Raw genomic sequence first — 18,610 nt, 5'->3', positions numbered from 1 at the left:
ATGTGGGGTAATGAATGGCACAGAAGAGGCACACTGGGTACTTTCATGTGCTGTTTTCCAAAATTAAAAGCTGAGAGAAGAAAGCTCTAAAAAAAATAAGACAAAAAATTTGCTTATGATAAAAAACAACAGACACATTTTAAATATGTTTTCCGCAGTGCTGGCTTCACCTGTGGAAGTCACTGTCGCGGGGAACAGAGATAATGAGCTTAGGAAAATTATGAAAAGGATTGGCTGCTCTCAAGAAAATCATGAGCCAACTGAGAGGAAAAGGGAGTTCTCTTGTAGCTTTGAATGGGAGCAGGATTCACCAGCTGGCATGAACCCAGGGCTGCTGAAACGAACCACCAGCCTCAGTGGGCTCTGGGTGTTCATACACTACACCCAGCTACCTATGCACTAGTTATAGATAGTTACCTGCTTCAGCTGCCTTCGGCAATATGACTTCATTTCTCATCCAGGTTGAGCAGGAAGGATCTCTCCCAGCATGTTCTGAGGGAGCACATCATTTCCAACATCCCTGTTTTCTGTAATGTCCATGCAGGTTATGTATTGAGGCAGCTCTTGCTTTTCAGCTGGCCTGCTGAAAAAAGGGTAGTTCTTGGTGTTTACTGAGCCAGGAAGATTTAGTTCCTCTGCTTGACTCAGTCATGTAGAAGGGAAGATCATGAGAATCTGTGGCAGATCAGGTCCAAGGTCTGGCAAGTTCACCACCCAGAGGTGATCAGTGGCACATGCCTAGAGAAAAAAAATGTGATCAGAGTGTGGAAGTACAGGGAAAACATGCAGAACACTTCCATTTTTCAGCTGGGGATTACCTTAGCCAGAGGCTATAGTGGTGCTAACCAGTCCTTGACCAAACCTGGGAGTGCAGTTCATGCATCATAGGGCATTATCATGCAATACAACATTTGGCTAGACATGGAGAAAGCTATTCTAATTTACTTCTTTTTAAACCCCAAACCTATGCTTACACTAGTAGAGATCTCTCTCCAGAGAGGCTTAATTACAGATTAACATACAGGCTTTCCTGTATAGATTTTGAAAGTAGTAACAGGACTTTTGTACGTGTGAAACAATAAAAATTAAATACGATTTTTTTAATGGCTTCTAGGTAATAATGGAATTTTATCACATACGTTGATCTTCTCTGTTAGTCTGGTTTAGAGCCCTCAGACAACCTGATGAGCTTACTGAACCTTCTCAAGTTTCACAAAACATGCAGTGTTTGAAGACTAAGTTTATTGCTTTTATCTTGTTAGAACTCCACTGGTTTTGAACTAGGACTGTCAAGTCTGGTGCTCTAAAGCCACAGAAATTAAAAAAGGTTAGGTGCAAGAATTAGAAGCTATTAAAATATTTATAGAGGACTTGATCACTCAGGAAACTGCAGAGATTTCCCTGTACGATGCTTCCAGGATCATCAGAGGTGCACATGCTGCAGAAGAAGCATTTGGGGGCAAAGTAGATCTTCTGTCTTTTTTATTCAAACCAAGTAAATTACATTTTATAACTTTGTGGGATGGATTAGGAAAGGGACCTGTGTGGTGTTCTCCTGGGCACATTGCAGAACTTTTAAACCACATTACAGGCTTTCTCTAACAGGATTAATTTCCTCTGCAGTAGCCAGAAGAGTGTCTTCTTTCTGTAATGCGTTAGTTCTCTTGCTCCAATTAAGGAGTGCTTTGGTTAATAAACACAATTGTAGAAATAAAGCATCACCAAAAGACAGGGGAGCAATAATATGATCATGCATAGTTCCTATCTCAATTAAATTTCAGCATTGTTTACAGTCACTGAGTCTTTTTTCCCTGGGGTCATCAGGCAGTACATCCATTCCATGGGCAGAACATGCTGAGAGGTGACGCACTAAGCTTTAAATAGGTATTTATTGATGTGCCTATATGCCACTTAAAAATCTGGGCAAAGATGACTTGGACAAGTTTTCACAACTGAGTCACTGATGAAGCTAGAAAAAAAAAAAAAGTAATGAACAAAACTTAAACCCTCTAAATCTCCGCATTTGTAATTAATATGTTTTCTGCTTCAGTTCACTGTGTGCATTTTTCCCTGAGTTTGTGCATTTGATTTGCTGTGGAAAGGAACAATGTCAAGGGAATAATTACAGGATCTTTTCAATGCTTTTCTCATAGATTCAGAGAATACCTAGTGACAACCTCAAATCTTACTCTGGAGATGCTGGATATCCAGCTGTTTCCTTGGGCTCCATTTTACTCTTTCTGGAAGCTTTGTCCTAAATAAATTTACACACCACTGACAGTTTGTGTTTCACTTGATAAATTCCTGCTTATTGTACTATCCCAGGCAATTCCATGCTATATGGAGTTGTTTGGGATCAACTTCCAGGAAATCTGTGTCTTCCCATCACTCCTTCCAGTAAGTAGGTTTCCAGATGAAATAATTTAGTGTATCTTTTCTATTTATTTTTTTTCATTTAATTTTCTTTCTTGCATGGCCTCTTGGCCAGTACTCATACCTTCAGATTGCAGTGAACTGAAGGGGAATTACAGCCTTCCACAAGTTCCTGTTCAGCAGTACGGTTTTTGTTCTAGCAGCAGTTAGTTCAGCTTTAAAGCACCTCCTGAGGGCTTTGGGCTACCTGCGATGAGAGAGAGCTCACCTGGAAGAGACGTAGCCAAAATGAAGCTCCTCACAGCACTGATACAGGATCTGTCTTCAAAAGCCCATACTGCTCTTTGACAGACGTCTTTTGCTGTGAGAAGCGACTGTTGTATACAGTCACAATTACATGGTCAAACAGTCTTCCTAATTACAGTCCTACAAGACCTGTACATATTCATATATTGTGCGTTACCATCACTGACATCACTAGGATTCATCAAAGAGGTAAATTTAAGAAAAATGGACAATATTGTGGGGTTGGAACCTGTCTGTGGAAACTCTAAGATGTCTGATCCAGAATAAATTGCTTCAAGATAATTTGTATGTTTCCATTACTGTAGCAAACTGCTTTTGGTGGCTTCATGAAATACCAGTTTCTTCACAGATCCTTCTCACACTGGTGATCTAAAAGCTGTTATTTCTGATAACATTAAATTTGAAGTATTCACATCTTGCGCTGTTGATATCACTGCACATTACAGGGTGATGATCCGGAGGATACACCCTGGAACTTCACATGCCAAGATGGAGAAAATCAATCTCTGTTAATAAAAAAAGGCAGGCTCAGTGGTGCAGAAAATCACTACTCTGGAGCCTTAAAGAGGCTCCTTCAAAAATTCATGATTATAGAATGGAATCCTGGGCTACATTATAGTACTAAAAGAAATCAGGATATGGAGAAGAAAAATCCAATTTTCATTAGGTGGAGAAAATAAAGATTAAACCCTCTAAGCAGACAAAGTCATTGACCACATGGAACATAATTATATGCTCAATATGTAAGAACATTTTCTAAGTTTCCCAGGTTTCAAAGTTATTTTTTGTTTTCTTGTTGTTTATTCATGCCATTATCACTAAATCCATCTGAATAAAATTTCTGAATGTTCTGGTCAACTGCTTGCCGTGTAGGGTAGCTGTAGGACATTTAACCTATAGTGATATACAGACATTTAACAAACTCAGTGTTGACTTAATGATTAAACTTACTACTCCATAAAGTATCTGGTCGTGTCCCCTGCTGATGGTATCCATGGTGCAATGACAGTATGCAGTAAAAAGCAGAGAGAAAACATCTTTGCCCTCCTTATGGGCACTGTAGCTACAGTCATCCTGAGAAGAGGCTTCTATAATATGACAGAAACTTGAAGACACTAAAAACCTTTCTTAAAATCAGATTTCCCGTTTTCTGTCCATGGGAAGTCTGAATTCCTGCATCAAAATCATTTGGGGCCCAGAATAATTAATATTCAGTCCTGCAGTGTAGGTGAGTGTGACGGCTGATAATTTGGATGGTCATTGGCATGAAATATGGCTTTTGCACAATTAGAGCAGGAAGAATTCCAGCTTCACATTTACAGTATTTTAGCTTTCAGCCTTGACATGCCAGTAATGCAGTACTTGTATGGAAGAGATTGGATTATTTTTGATCTATTCTAGTCAACTGCCTGGAAATACAGTCGCTCTAAGTATATGCTACATGCTTTTTACCATGTTATCATCCACCAAATTATTCTTTTTCAATTATTTTTTCACATATTTAACGCAGCTGCAAATCTATTCATGAAAGAACATTTCAGTAGTTCAGCTGATCAGCTTAAAACCAAGCAGAAGTTCCTGACAGTTCATCTTGCTTACTTAAGCATGGCTGAGTCATGACTACAGTGAATCCAGCACTTTCTTTAACTTTCATTCATTCATTCATTCCTTGTGAGCATGCATGTACGAGGGGCTTGGGTGAGTGCCTTTTATTGTCAAGTAGGTGCCATCATACCTGACTTCTTTGGTAAAATGAGATTGAAATACTATTTCACACAAATACCTATTTTTCATCTGATTTGTCTAACAATATAATCATAACATTGGTCTTCTTGGAACTCATTTGAATTATTTTCATTGCAAAGGTGGACAAAGAGACAGGGAAAAACTGGCCTTAGAATTCAACACTTATTTATGTTTATAAATTTTCAATAGGACTGAAAAATATATGAGCTGGAAAAAATCAGTTTTAATTGGAGCACTCAGCCCTCTCCCAACTTCAACTTGGCCTTCCTCAGTACATTATTAAAGAATTTGATGCACAGATAGCACAATGGCCAATTTTCACTCGCTGCTCTGCACTCTGTTTTGAACTGATGTGCTGATAGAAGTCCTGTCCATACCCAGTTGGGTTGGCACATGGATTTGCCAAGCTCAGAAAAGTACATTTTAATTGTAATACCCCCAGATCAGAAACACATTTGCTAGCATTCCTCATCTAGAGCTTCCCTCTGCAGTTCTCCTCCCCAGCTCTTCTTTTAACAAGTAGGCAAGAAACACGTTGGATTAAGCTAAAGGCAAGTGATGGGAGGGAACAAACTCTTGCAAAAGGTAAGCAGCTGCTTAGTATTCAGGAGCAAACAGAGCACTTCAGCTTCTGCAAACAGCTCATGTGGGATCCGCTTTTATTTGGCAAGGAGGATTGCCTTTCTCACCGCGCAGCACCTTTCTGAAGCAGGAAGGAATTAAGCCAAGGAATTAAACAGATGTCAGTCAAGACAAAGGGGCATGATTCTGTGCCAAGTCAGTCAGGTGAATGAGCTGGTCTGCTTTAATGCTGGAAAAACTGGGGAGGGAATTTGTTGTGGTAACTGAGTACGTTATAGAGAGGTGTCCTTGTTTCCGTGCCCCGCTGTTTGCCATGAGAAACCACCACCATGGCAGTTAGTGCTGAATCACAGGGCGCTCCGGGGAGGGGATTGCTGTCTGTGATGCGTCTGGCTCTACATGGGCCCAACTGCAAACTCACTTCCAGCAGCACAGCACTTTCGCCACAGCTTGTTACCGCAAGCCTCAGAGCCAAAGGAAAAATCAAGGGTGAAGGAGTTTTTTAGTGTCTGTCTTTCTGTCTCCCCACTCTTTCTGTTAGTCTGTTTTAAGGGACTCTGCAGGCTGCTGGCTCCTGCTGCTCATACTGAGGTTAACTTGCTTCCTAAGAGACCCGGAGTAAATGTTGTGGTTCTGTTTGCAATCTGACCCTCTGCCACTGTGTACAAGCAGGCCTTTTGTACCCAAAACAGCTCCAAATTACTGTACATAAACCATAATCTTCCAGTGGGAGCACTGTAGTTTTCCATTTTGCTGCTAATTGGATACACTTGCAATAGTCTTTGTTAACATGGCTAGCACTGGGCAGGGAACAGTGATGGAAGGCTTTTATTTAGAAATCCTGCAAAAATGCAGGGACTGTCCCCATTTGACAGCAATTGAAACTAATTGTCAATTAACTAAATAACAGCCAATTAACTTGAAGGAAGAAAGAAGAAAATTGCTTACTTCACATTCTTTGTTGAAACAAACGCCAGTCAGAGGATTGGAAGGTTGGGTGTTTTTTTTTTTCCTCATATGAGAAAACAAAATGGCAAAAGATGTGCAGAAAATGCACAGTGGTATTTTTTAAAATACCATCTTTTTCTCATACAAGAATATTTGAGAAGCTAGATAAGAACATCCTAAGTTCCTGAGACATTTAATTTCCTTTGATTTTTTTAAAATCAAAATTACAATCATTATGCGAGCACAATTCTTCCTTTCATGCCACTGTAGGATACTTTAAGCACAAGGCAGCTCTGCTGAAGCTGGCTGCCTTCACAAGGAAAGACCAGCAAACAGCTGTCTGTGTGGCACAATGACAGGCAGGATTGTGATATTAATGTTTGCATCACCAGATCAAGCCCTTCCTCTTTCATATTTTATGGACTTTTAGGGTTCTCTAGGTGAGATGTTGTGAGAATTGTAATGTTAAAAAAACCTGAAGAACCCAGAGGTCTTAGGAAGCAGCTGAGTGGTGCTGTCAGGACTGCTGTTTTGGACTTAGATCCCTCTAAGACCCGTGTCTCATGTCTGTATCCTTTTTTGAACGTGGGCAATAGTGCCAAAAGGTATTTCAGTCAAGACCATTGCACAGGGAAAGCCAGCCACACCACTGGCAGGAAGAAAAAGGCTCTCTCCTCCTGGTTTATTGCTCTTTGTTTTAACTATTAGCTCAATACCATCTCCCCAAAAGAAGTAGTGCAATTCAACTTGAAGACTAAAGCTTGATCCTACAGGCTTTCAGCTGTGGTACAGTGCCAGAGCAGAGGCTAACGTCTGCAGTGGGTCTCTGACAGCTGAGCTTTCAGGGGATGATATGCCAGGCAGAGAAAGAGCATAGATTAGGCCAAAGAGGCAGCTGCTATATACAGGCTAACTTAATATCGCTAGTAAGAGACAACTGTTTACTCATGGCATCTTGGCTTTGAATTTTCATTGCACTTTCCTCACAAGCCGTTAAGACTAGCAGTTAATGCACAAAAGCATTATGTGGCCTCACTTCTCGCCTGTGGGGCTGGACCACAGCTGGTCCCTTGGGGTTGACATCAGGGCTGTGTCTGCCTAATATCCATTAGTTGCATCAATCAATAAGTCTTCACTTACACTTTTTACTCATTGTTCAAAAAGATTTTATTACGCTGCTTTGAGCTGCTCCACAGCACCATTTCACGGGTTTCAAATTGTGTTAGTCTTTTGTTAATACTTTTAGGGACCATGTTTCATAATTGGATAGTGGAGGATGAGAGGTATGTCTTCTAACCGTTGGGAAAGCAATGAATATTGGATGCTTTTTCATTAACTGATGTGAGATTCAGCGCTGCACATATTGATCTGTTACTTTCTTACAGGAACATTTTACACCTGAATGCAAGTTCAAAGAATCAGTATTTGAAAACTACTATGTGACGTATTCTTCAATGATCTACAGACAGCAACAGTCTGGCCGGGGTTGGTATTTGGGTCTTAACAAAGAAGGAGAAATAATGAAAGGAAACCACGTGAAGAAAAATAAACCTGCAGCACACTTTCTTCCAAAACCGTTAAAAGGTAATTGCTTGGGTTTGTTCCAATCTATCTGAACTGACATTTTCTTGTGTCAGAGATGTTTAATTGCTGTGCATACATATTTGAAGGGTTCAGCTACTTAAATAAGAGGAGTATAATGTTCTGTAATACACTGTTAATCTAACCAAAGCTGCCTTTTTTAGGTTTCTCTGTGTTAACTCTGCATTTCTCTAATCTAACCAAATATACATACTAGCTTCTTTGGGCCCAAAGTCCACACTGTCTCCATTATAGGTAACAAAGGTTCTGCCTGGAATGGCCCAGGCATCTGCTCACAGGCCATTAGCGACTTGCTGTATAGCTGGTCAGTCTGCGCTTTATGTTACAGGATGTTTGTCTATTTTTGCCTGGGATAAAGCTCTAATGTGCGGTGCTTATCAAACCACAATGAATGTGGCATCAGCATATGACATTAAAGGTAATAATGCATGTGGCATACATATGCCACTGTGTATTAAAAGCCAGGACACAGAATCATCCCAGTTAACTGAAGGATGTGAATCAGGACCGTGGTCAGACTTGCCTCCCTCTTTGGTCAGTGCAAAGAGGAAGATCTCAGTCAATGTATGGAGGTGCTCCTTTTGTCTAGAACTAGCTTTTATATGTTCCTTCCTTAAGAGGAATGAAGCTTTCTACATGTGGGTTATGTTCTTCGGTAGCCTTTTAAGGCAGCGTCATTTTGAAATCAGAGAGGATATTTCAAAGGTGTGTAGCCCTGGGTGGATGCTGGACTAATGTGGCAGTCTACGTTTAGGACTAGGTGTTAGGCAACCGAAGTCGAGGTTGATCCTCACTTCTAATGTGTGTGAAAACAAAGGAAACAGAAGACCAAAAATCCATTTTCACACCCACCTACTTAGGCTACATATATGAGTAACGGGTCAAATCACAGCTGTCAACAGTGCTACTTCACCATTAATAAGGAAATGTTGATTTATATCGGGTTAGGTCTGTCTTGCAGAGTTTTGTAAGTGCAGTGGGTAGATGGGTGATTTATCTGGGAGGGCAAGGGAGCTGTGGTTTTTCCCTTCTCTAAAATGTCATTCCCTTAAGGAGGACCTCAGAGGTTCCTAAGGAGTGTTTGACGTGAAAGAGGTCTCCTTGTCATATTTCTTTCACTCACTCCTTACAATGCGTATCACTGAATGAGAAATCCTGTTTCACAACTGGACTTTGCACCAACAGACTGAGTAGCCCCTAACGTGTGCTGATGTGCTGCCTCTCTTTTGCTTTTCAGTGGCCATGTACAAAGAACCTTCTCTCCACGATCTCACAGAGTTCTCAAGATCTGGAAGTGGGACCCCAACAAAGAGCAGAAGTGTTTCAGGAGTGCTAAATGGGGGTAAATCCATGAGCCAAAACGAGTCAACGTAGCCAGGTTCAGGCAAGCCAAGTGCTTTCTAAACAGAACCTTACCTCTGGATGCAGTTGAATTCTTACTAGCAGTCTTTCATCCAAACGTTCAATTGCCCAGGACAAGCCACCGAACTTGCATAGGTCACTCGTTTATCAGCCATTAGATCTACTGGTTGTCAGAGGATATACCCCAATAATGTAGAATATGCTTGTGCATATCACAAGGCACTTGGATAGCCAGCAAACATAACTGCGGAATAAATCTCGGAGAAGAAATGTCCAGCTCTTTCTCTCTCTCTTTATCTCTCTCTCTTTCTCTCTCTCTCCTATGCTTTGTGGAATACGAAACAAAAACATTTCACAGCATTCACTGCTGATAAGAATTTGCTTTCCAACTCAGAAAAAGACCACTTTTGCTCTTCAAAGGAAATTTTAATGCTTGTATGTTTTATAGGGGCAAACAAAAAAACAAATATGTAAACTCTGTTGTTTCCTTGGCTTACCGTTTTATATCTGAGGCTTGATAAAAAAAAAAATGTATCCTTTAATTTGGAATAGTGCAACTTTTTGATTTCTGAACTCCAATGGGTGTTTAAAGATATGTCTTTGAAAAAATAATTAAAAAATTCAGGGTTGGAACTGAGAGTTGGTGTCTCAGGCTCAAGCAAACAGTGTTATTGTGGTTTTAAACACAATGAAATATAAATTTTTATAGATTTGTAGTTTCTGGTAAAGTTCTTGTGCTAACCCCAGTCTGTAGGAATTGAGTTGTTTTGTTATCCCAAGTGGAAGTTAACAGAAAGGGATAAAATTATCCTCCAGTGTAGATTTCTCTTAATTCCATTTTGTGTGTCATGTTAAACTATTGTTGTGGCTTCTTTTCTAAAGACAGAAACTGTGGAATTAAGGTGACTTAATTTTTTTATAAGAAACGTCTTATTTGTAAAAGTCCTTCTTTCACTGTAACGGGCACGTGAATATTGTGTAGGAGGAAGCGTTAGGACAGGTTACCCCTAAACAACATATACTTATACATGCTATTGGAAACAATTGTTTAAAAAATGTAGTTAGGTTTCCATTTAGGTCATCATGTCTGTTGCATGGGAGAAAGTTGGAATATTGGCCTAGAGTTGCATGATGTGTAAGATTTTGTGCATTAATCATCGTTGGATTCTGTGCTCCAAAACTGACATAGTTCTGTACAGGCAGCTTTCTGCCCTGTACAAAAGAGTTGTTTATTATTTGTTGTATACACAACCATGCACTGAATAAACTATTTATATTAAGATGTACTTTTTAAAAAAGCTTGTTTGATTATCTGATGTACGCCCGTGATTAATTTCAAGGGAAAGGGTTGGCAGTTAAATTATAAAGTTACAAAAGATGCTGTATTTAATGTTCAAGATCCTTCTATGTAATGGGTTATTCCCCTGTAATGCCATACACTATTCAAATGAGAACATGTTCTTTCTTTTGGATATTGTTAGATCTGGTCTTACATACCCAGCTGAGATACTCAAAACATGGTGATGATTAAGTGCCACAAAGTCTTGGTAACGGCCCCTCTGCCACAGGCTGCTGGAGCCCCAGTGAATTGCACTCCTCTGCTTTGAGCTTCTCCAGCTTCTCCATGTCTGCCCTCCCTGTCAGACTTCCCTTAGTGCAGCCATGTAGCGCTACCTCGCAGCACACCTCCCACAGCCCCCGGTACAGAGCGTCCCAAAGAGATCCCGTAAATTGAGCGCTGCATGTGCCAGGGTGGCACCTTGAGGATGCTTGGTGTTTGCTGTGCATCACTGCAGGGACACTTTAGGGGCCAGCTTTATCTGGTCGTGAGGAAAAAGGTTCCATGCCTCCTGCCTTTGTGTATATGCTCTGGAGAGAAAACATCCCTCTCTCCTGCCTTTTCTCTCTGAAAACATCAGTGAGAACTTCTGACATCTACAACATCCAGGCTGCTCTGACAGGTGAGCTTCATTCATCAAGATGTTTCAAGACATCCTAGGAGGAACAAATTTTTCACCATGGGTGGGTGAAGAATCAGTTCTGGAAGGGAATAATGGAAATGGGGGCAGAAAGCTACCTATAAATATTAGCCTGAAATTAAAATCAGGTATTGTGCTGTCTGCCCTGTGTGCCTCCCACTTGACCAAGCTGGAATTAGACCTCAGACCAGGGTGGGACATGGGGTTTTTTAAGGCTGGGGCTGAGAGAGGAGGGAAGGAGATTCTGTTTCAGATCAAATCCCCAAGTTTGTTGTTTTGTGGCAAATGGTAGGCAAAGAGCTCTGGCTTGCTGAGCTCACATACTGGACTAGGGTGTTGCCTTCCCCAAACAGCACTATCTTGCTGTCCTTCAGAGGGCCTGGGGCTCCTCAGCTCATCACTTTCCAAAAGGCGAAGAAGATAGGAGCACGACCAATGCCATAGAAATCCTTAAAATTGAAGATGGGGCCATGATTGCTCCAGAAGTTTTGATAACACAGTGCATCTGGAGCATCTGTTCCTTTCAACTCAGCGTGGTATGCCCTTGTGGGACATTACTCTTAACCTTCTCAACCCCAAACATCAAACCTATTGAGGTACATGTTCCAAAAAAGGAGTTCAAGTGTCTTAGGAACATAAAACCTCATTGAAAAATACGCGTATTTGTAGCAAAGCTAGTTCTGAGCATTTACTGTCCTAAAGATAACTGATTGTCTGCTGCTTTGCTTTATAGCTGCACTCTTACAGTTATTCCCCATCCCCAGTACCTCCAACCCTGAAGGTCATCTGCAGTGAAAGAAAAATGCTCATCTCACAAATTGTCCATTCTGAGGTCTGTAGTCCGACCCATCTTTTGTATTGATGTTGGCATCAGCTGTGAGCGTTCACTGCCAAGTCACTAGTTTCAAAGGTTTCTAATATACCAAGCTAACAAAGGCCACTCTTGGATTGAGATGAGAAGAAAGATATGGTGATAGATGAGCCATAAACAGTTGTTTCTGACAATTATGTTAAATTTCTGACAAACCTGTTCCAACAATAGTTTTTCCTTCAGATTATTGTGGACAGAAAGGGCAATATTCTTGACAGATTCCTGATAGCAGACAAAGCTCGTCTACACTGTGAGCAAAGTGGGGAATTATGCCCAGGGTTTTACATGTAGTCTCTGGAGCCATAGACTGGGATTTATTAAAGAGAAATAGAGTTAAATGTGCCTTTGCGACAGTGAAGGTGATATTCTGATGCAGCCAGCAAAGTGCCTTGGGTAGACAAGAATGTTGCTTCAGCAGAGGACCAGACTAAGGAGCCAGACTCCAGCACCCGTAAATTAGAAAGTTAAACAGATGACTCCTGGATAATACTGTCTTTTAAGAAATTTGCTAGATCTTGGAAAGATGTTATGGTTGCCTATCTAAAGAAAACTTACAGCCACTGGTCAACCTGCTTTGCTCTGCCACATACGCAGTGGCAGAGTACAGCTTTTTGCACAGCTAGCATAAGGACAAAGGCCAGGGGTTGCCATGAAACCAAGCTGTCCGCTGGCTGTGAGCCACTAACCATCTGCAGAAGGCTTGGTCTCAGGCACTTCTGGTATTGCCAATGTGATGGCTGATGCGTTTCAGCTGCCATTTCTCTTGTCCCCGCCTCTCCAGCAATTCTGCCCACAGGCCTGGAGCTGGCTCAGGAGGTGCAAAACCAGCACAGCAGCTTTCTGATGCACCTGGGCTTCACTTGGCAAAGCCCTGAGACACCACAGGAGCCATGCGGAGACCTTATGAAAGGCTGACAAATACTACCTGCCAACACAAAAGAAAACAGGTCACCCATGAAATTGGGAGAAATACTGATAGGAGCACAGTTATTATGAGGCAAAATTGCTGTCTTTTTTGTGATCCACCTGGCAGAGCTGCTTTCTTGGAGGTCCCTGAAAGGGGGCTCAAGCATTGCTCCCTTGGCCTGGTTTTGGGGTGAGGGAGCGTGGAAAGACCTCTTCTCTGTATCACAGAGATCTTTTTTCTTTTCCTTTTTTCTTTTAATTTACCTCATGCTACCTCATAGCATGGTTGTATCTCTGTAGTCACTTGCTCAGCCATGTTCATCGCTGGCACGATGGAAGACAATTCCCTTCTTGGGGAAAATATCTCCCAAGTTACTCCAGGGAAGAATGGTACCCCTTCTGCAGCACCGTCTGGTGTCCCCACCGTTGGTTTCCAGCCCACAGGCCAGATTTTCCAGTGGGATAAAGACGGTGTAATGAGCTCAGGGATGCTGTGGTACGCCAGGCCTCTCCCCAGCTGAGCACCAGCATGAGAGACAGGTCTGTCAGAGCTCTGCTGTGTCTTGAGTATCTCTGCGTGGAATCCAGAGCCAGCTCTAACGAGATTAAATGTCTCCCTGACATATCCGTGACCAGGACACTTTTGCAGGACAGAATCTGTACGTTACAACTTCCTATCTTCTAATAAATAATTCTCTCTAAAACAGACTCCCTCTTGTCTGGGCTCTGATTTTTATCACTGCAGATATTTAAGGGCTCTCCACCCCACCACCAATGCACTACACCATTGCTTAGCTTTCCGTGGGATATAGACTCTTCTGTATTACATTATCCTTTTCCTATGTCTTACTTGAACCAGAGAGGGGAAAGCTGAGTGGTCAAGCCAAGACCATCACAGGTGGATCCTTCAGTTTGCTGCAGCCTCAACATGGTCCATGGAGGGCACAGAAAGTGTGATGTGTTTTACCGGCTCAGGGAATGGCTACTCTAACTATTGAAGTTCAGTTTCCAATGTAGTGAAAGACCAAGACAAAAGCCAACATGTTTTTTCTGACTTTGGCTCTGCAAAAATGACACAAAATAACAATAGAAAGCCTAATTAAAATACATCTATTTCTTAGGAAAATGTCCTGTCATGCAATTTACCCAGATTAGCACCAGCTTTGGGCTTTTTTCAGCTCTTTCTGGGGAAGATGTTCTTGACAACTTAAATGCCCAATTCAAGGGTTAAATTTTGAAGAACTTCTCTTCCCTGGCATGAGTGAGCAGAGCTGTGGGATCCTGCCCTTTCCTGGCTGCCTGGCATTGACCTTCCTGCCTTTTGGAGAGCTGGGTCCTGAAACAAGCTGGGTTTGCTGGTGCGTAATGGCTTTTATTGCTGATCAGCTCCAGTAGCAGAGCTTACTCTGCTTTGGGAACATGCCACCCCAGTCTGGGGGGCCCTCAATCACCCTGCCCTTCTGCAGCTTCTCTCACGAGGAAGTTTAAAAATTAAAGAAAAACCCAAATTTGAAACATGTTTTACATTAATCAGAGAAATTGAAGTAATAAATTATTCCATCTCATCAGGAACTGGAAGACCGTTTATAGGGTTCCCTTCAAAGATAATTATTAATGATTTGGAGGTTAAGATTCTTAAATACCACATATAGAATATTACTTTCGAGCACCTGTAGGCCTAATTTTTTCCCCACATAAGTTTGGCATTTCTCACCTAAATTCAACAGCTGGAGGGGAAGGATGAATGATTTAATCTCCCATGGGTTTCTCAGCATCGCACATTGTCTGTCACACTCCTTTTCTGAGCTTGTCCGCTTGTCGAGGACAGGGTCACAGGTGCACCCTCCACCAAGGGCCATCACATTTGTATATGGAGGAAGAGTTGTCCCTGTCCTGGCATTTGTAGTGCACAGAGCTGGTTGATTTGCTGAGATGCTGATTAGGGCTGATCTGAGCTATCGATGGCATATTTTGGGGGACACAGAGCAGACTGGCAGTTCTTTTACACTCTGTCTTTGCTCCCGCACGGAGACATCTCAGCTAAGAACTCCCAGGGAAGCCTGGGGTGAATATGGGGAGCTTTCCAATGGAAAGAACTGCTCAGGCATTGATGACAAAAATGTCACTTGCTGTGGCTGAACAGCCATGGCAGCAGCAGTGCTGGGAGGACCATGGCTGGCGCCTGTTAAAATTAATTCATTAGTGGATAGCCTGCAAAGCTCTGAAAAGTAATTTGTCATGATTCGCCACCCACACCTTAAAGAAAACTAAGGCACAGACTAAAGCCCTATTCAGCTGGCGTGAGCAGATCATTCTTTTCCTCTTCCTTTGCGTATTGATTTAATTCAGTTATTGGACCCAGTTATACAAAGCAGGGCCCTGCACTTGGAGTGGGGACACAGACTCTATTGTCCAAACCTGTGCAGCACGGAAGTTTTGTATAGATAAGAACTCAGAGCTCTCTTAGTGTTTTCAAACAATACTATATATATTTTGAAGAAAACAACAGTGAGGTTTTCCCAAAGTCAGGGAGCCAGAGTCAGTGAAAACTGTCTTCTCTTTTTCTTACTGTGAGCTCAGGATCAGCCCTACAAACAAAACCTCAGGGACACGAAAGGAAAGGTTTTCAGACACCCTCTCATGAGGAACAGGAAGAAGAAAAGGTAGAGAGTTTACATGGATTATGTTGTACTCATGGGAGCATCCCTGGTGCTGCGCACACACGTGCTCCATGGAAGGGGTAATGGGAATAAAATGTCAGAAGGAAAATCACTCCTGTCCCGGAGTGTTCCTGGTGACAGTGGCTTCACCACATGTTCCTCCAGGTCACTGTTTAGCTCTACAAAAATTGTTTTAGAGTGATGAAGTAGAAGTTTGCTTACAATGGAAAGGACAAGCCCAATAAAGGGAGGTGAAGGAGGGGATGGAACTTGAGGATCAGGGGGCGGGATGCATTCTCCATGAGAAGCAACAAAACTACTGCCACGCGCTGAGTGTAGCAGGACTCGGCTCATACCCTGATTCATGAGCAGTACAGCAAAATAATATGGCACAGTTCAGATTCCTCTGTTGTGGATGGCTCAAGGCCTGATCCTGATTTTGGTTGCAGAGTACACCATGGACTCTAGTAAATCTGGAGTCCCATGCTGATTTGAAGTACCTTTATCTAGACCAGCTATTCACCCCATTGCTGAAGGAACTCAGACATTACCTCATGCATAAGTATGTTACAGTGTTAATCTATGAAATATTTTTAGATAACAAAATTAACTGGTTCAAAACTTAATTAATCGCATTTCCTTCCCAAATGGTTTCCTTCAAATGGAACTTGAAATAGTTTTACTTTCCCCCATTGTCTGTCTAATGCACTGATGAACTTTTCCTTCTGAGCTTCTCCTTTTAATTGTCTGCTCATCCAACCGTCCCTTCTGATAATTAAGCAAGTTAATAATACAGAGCAATCTTTAAAAATTAAACTTCTTTCCTTGTTAAGTGAAAGTAGAACTTTTTTTGTTGTTTAAAGGGGTGGCTTTTTAACTTTCTTCATTTAAAAGAACGATTATTGCCTTAGGAAAAAGTGGCAACATTTGGGAACCCACCTGCTTATAGAAATGTTGGTGAAAATATTACTTTGCATTAAATAATACAAAGGTTTTGCATTAGATTAGTTAACACGATGAGGTTTTCTAGGAAGTTTCAGTCAGCGGATCTTATGATCACTTAATCAGGCTAGACTGAGAAAAACAAAGAGAAAGCAAAGGAAATCATAAACCAGTCAGGAATATGGATGCTGCTCTTACCAACCAGTGTCTTCTTCTGCTTGGATGATCCCTAAGGCTCAACCTATGAAGTTTGAACCTATGAAGCCTCATCTTCTTGGTCACTAATGCTTGGTCCTGTTGTATCTTTTTCTGCAAATTTGATCAACATTCAAGATGCACGGTGTGGAGACAAGGCAGGTGTCAACCTCTCATGGCAGGTCCATGGCATCCCTGCTGTCATACAAAGCCAGTGTCTCTTCGGTGTTTCCCCACTAGAGGTCCATTTGCTGAGGGCCCTTCTCCTCAGCACAGCCCCTGACAACATGCCCGTTGCAAAGCAGGGGCTGTACATCCCCAGTTACACATCTGGCTCCAGCAGAGCTTTGGCAGCTGCTCACACACAGCAGAGCTGGCCCCCAGCACATCTCTCTGTGGCACGTTACTGAGCCAACCCTAAATTATTTTCATTTTCAACAAAGACAAAGGCAGAATTCTTCCATCATACTCCACATCAGACAGACAGCCCACTCGGAGTTTAAATTCTGCCAAGGAGGAAAATGTCTTCACACAAGCCCTTTGAAAGGTATTACATACACATACACAAACACATATGAGAGATACACACACACACACACACACACACACACACACATAAAAATACATACATATATATATTTTATATATGTAATATAGATAGACAGATACAGATAGATAGGTCTATATATATACACCAGCTCATGTTTGTCATAGAAGAGCTCCCTGGCAAACAGCCTGAACTGGTGAGAATGGGGTCAGCACCAACAAGCTCAAGGAACGCCTCGTAGTGTGAAGTGGGCTTAGAGCACACAGCAATCCACCTTGCCAAGGCAGTAAACTGTAAAATGTTTAGGAGATTAAAACCCTGCTAGCTTTGTTCATGCAAGCACTTTCACAAGCCCCATATTCCCCTTGGTACTGGCTGACCCACCTTGTACAGTGAGCAGGAAAGGGACCGATGCTTTGCTAGAAGTCTTTTCCTTCTTGATCAAAGTTTGCAGTGGGAAAGGCTTTGATCAGCCAAGGTGAAGTGCAATGGTGAAGAATTGCTCAGCAACGGCATGAAAGCAGACTCCAGTCTCTTGACCAACACAGCAACAGGGAGGGGAAGCAGCTGCTAAAGCTTCATGAAAAGCTGCACAAAGATCTTAAGTCTTTGAAAACTGCCATGGAAATGCAGGAGTGTTTAAGCAGCTGACAGATATTACAGAGTTGGATGAAACTTGCTAGGTAAGATGATACAAGAGGAGGGGAAGGTTAATTGCCAGCAGTGTTAAAGGAAATGTGCATAAAAGTATATGTGCAAAAAAGTGCTGGGAAGAGAGAGTAGGCCTAGGAATAACCGCTGAGTGGGATGGTATTAATGATGACTCAAAAGTGGCGAAGAAGTTACTGAAAGTTAGGCTGCCTACAGATCTAGGCATTTGTCTTGGTACCAAAAGTCTTCATTAAATGTCAATAAAACTTCCAGCCATCTGGTTCTGAACCACCGAGGCCGATCTCTGCTCTGATTGCCCAGAGCACAGGATAAGTCACCTCCTGCAAAATGTCTCCAAGAGGAAAAAAATCAGTGTAGTTACAGAAAGGTCAACAAAATGAATGAGCTCATCAAGCCCAAGCATATTGCATCCTGGAACAGAGGCCCAGGGCGAGTGGCAGAGCAGCAGTGGCTTTAACTAGTTTTATTTATCGTCTGAACCTTGGGAAAAACCATGTTATTGCTCTATAACCACAAGAAAATAATTGATTTTTAAGCCAAATTTGTAATCAGCTGGTTTGTGTTAGTTCACATATGCAATGGACATGGATAACAGCGCTCTGCCAAATACGTCATCTGTGTCCAAGAGGACTTCAGGCTGCCACTGTGAATTTGTCAGTAGAATCAACTAAAAGTTTAGCAGCAGACATGTACATTCCCCTGTCCCATAAATACTCTTAGAGCAAAAACCATCCTAATCCAAATAGTTTTTAAAAGTGAATACTGGGCGATAAAATAGTGATGCATGCCTAAAAGACCATGAAAAAGAGAGAGCAAGAAAAGAGCAAAAGAAAGACATTGTAGGCATGAAAAACAGTTGCACATAAATTACTTTAAAAGCTCTTTTTCCTATTAAAAAAATATTGAACCACTGTGTGGA

The 18,610-nt window shown here is 41.9% G+C and overlaps 1 protein-coding gene across 6 annotated transcripts in view; it reads left to right on the top strand.

The window, feature by feature from the left end:
- FGF13 (fibroblast growth factor 13) overlaps positions 1-10,217 on the top strand; it is a 260,995-nt gene extending 250,778 nt beyond the window's left edge. For all 6 annotated transcript variants that reach the window (XM_026848686.1, XM_026848688.1, XM_026848683.1 and 3 more), the window contains 2 exons: positions 7,341-7,539; positions 8,795-10,217. In XM_026848686.1, the coding sequence (XP_026704487.1) occupies positions 7,341-7,539; positions 8,795-8,931 (336 nt within the window). In that variant the 3' untranslated portion in view covers positions 8,932-10,217. The remainder of the gene's footprint in view (positions 1-7,340; positions 7,540-8,794) is intronic.
- Positions 10,218-18,610: the final 8,393 nt, after the last annotated feature.

This window comes from Athene cunicularia (genome assembly GCF_003259725.1).
Source record: "Athene cunicularia isolate RWA chromosome 4 unlocalized genomic scaffold, athCun1 chr4_part3, whole genome shotgun sequence".
Lineage (NCBI taxonomy): Eukaryota > Metazoa > Chordata > Aves > Strigiformes > Strigidae > Athene > Athene cunicularia.
The sequence above is the reverse complement of the archived record's forward strand: the minus strand, read 5'-3'. Positions and strand labels throughout refer to the sequence as shown.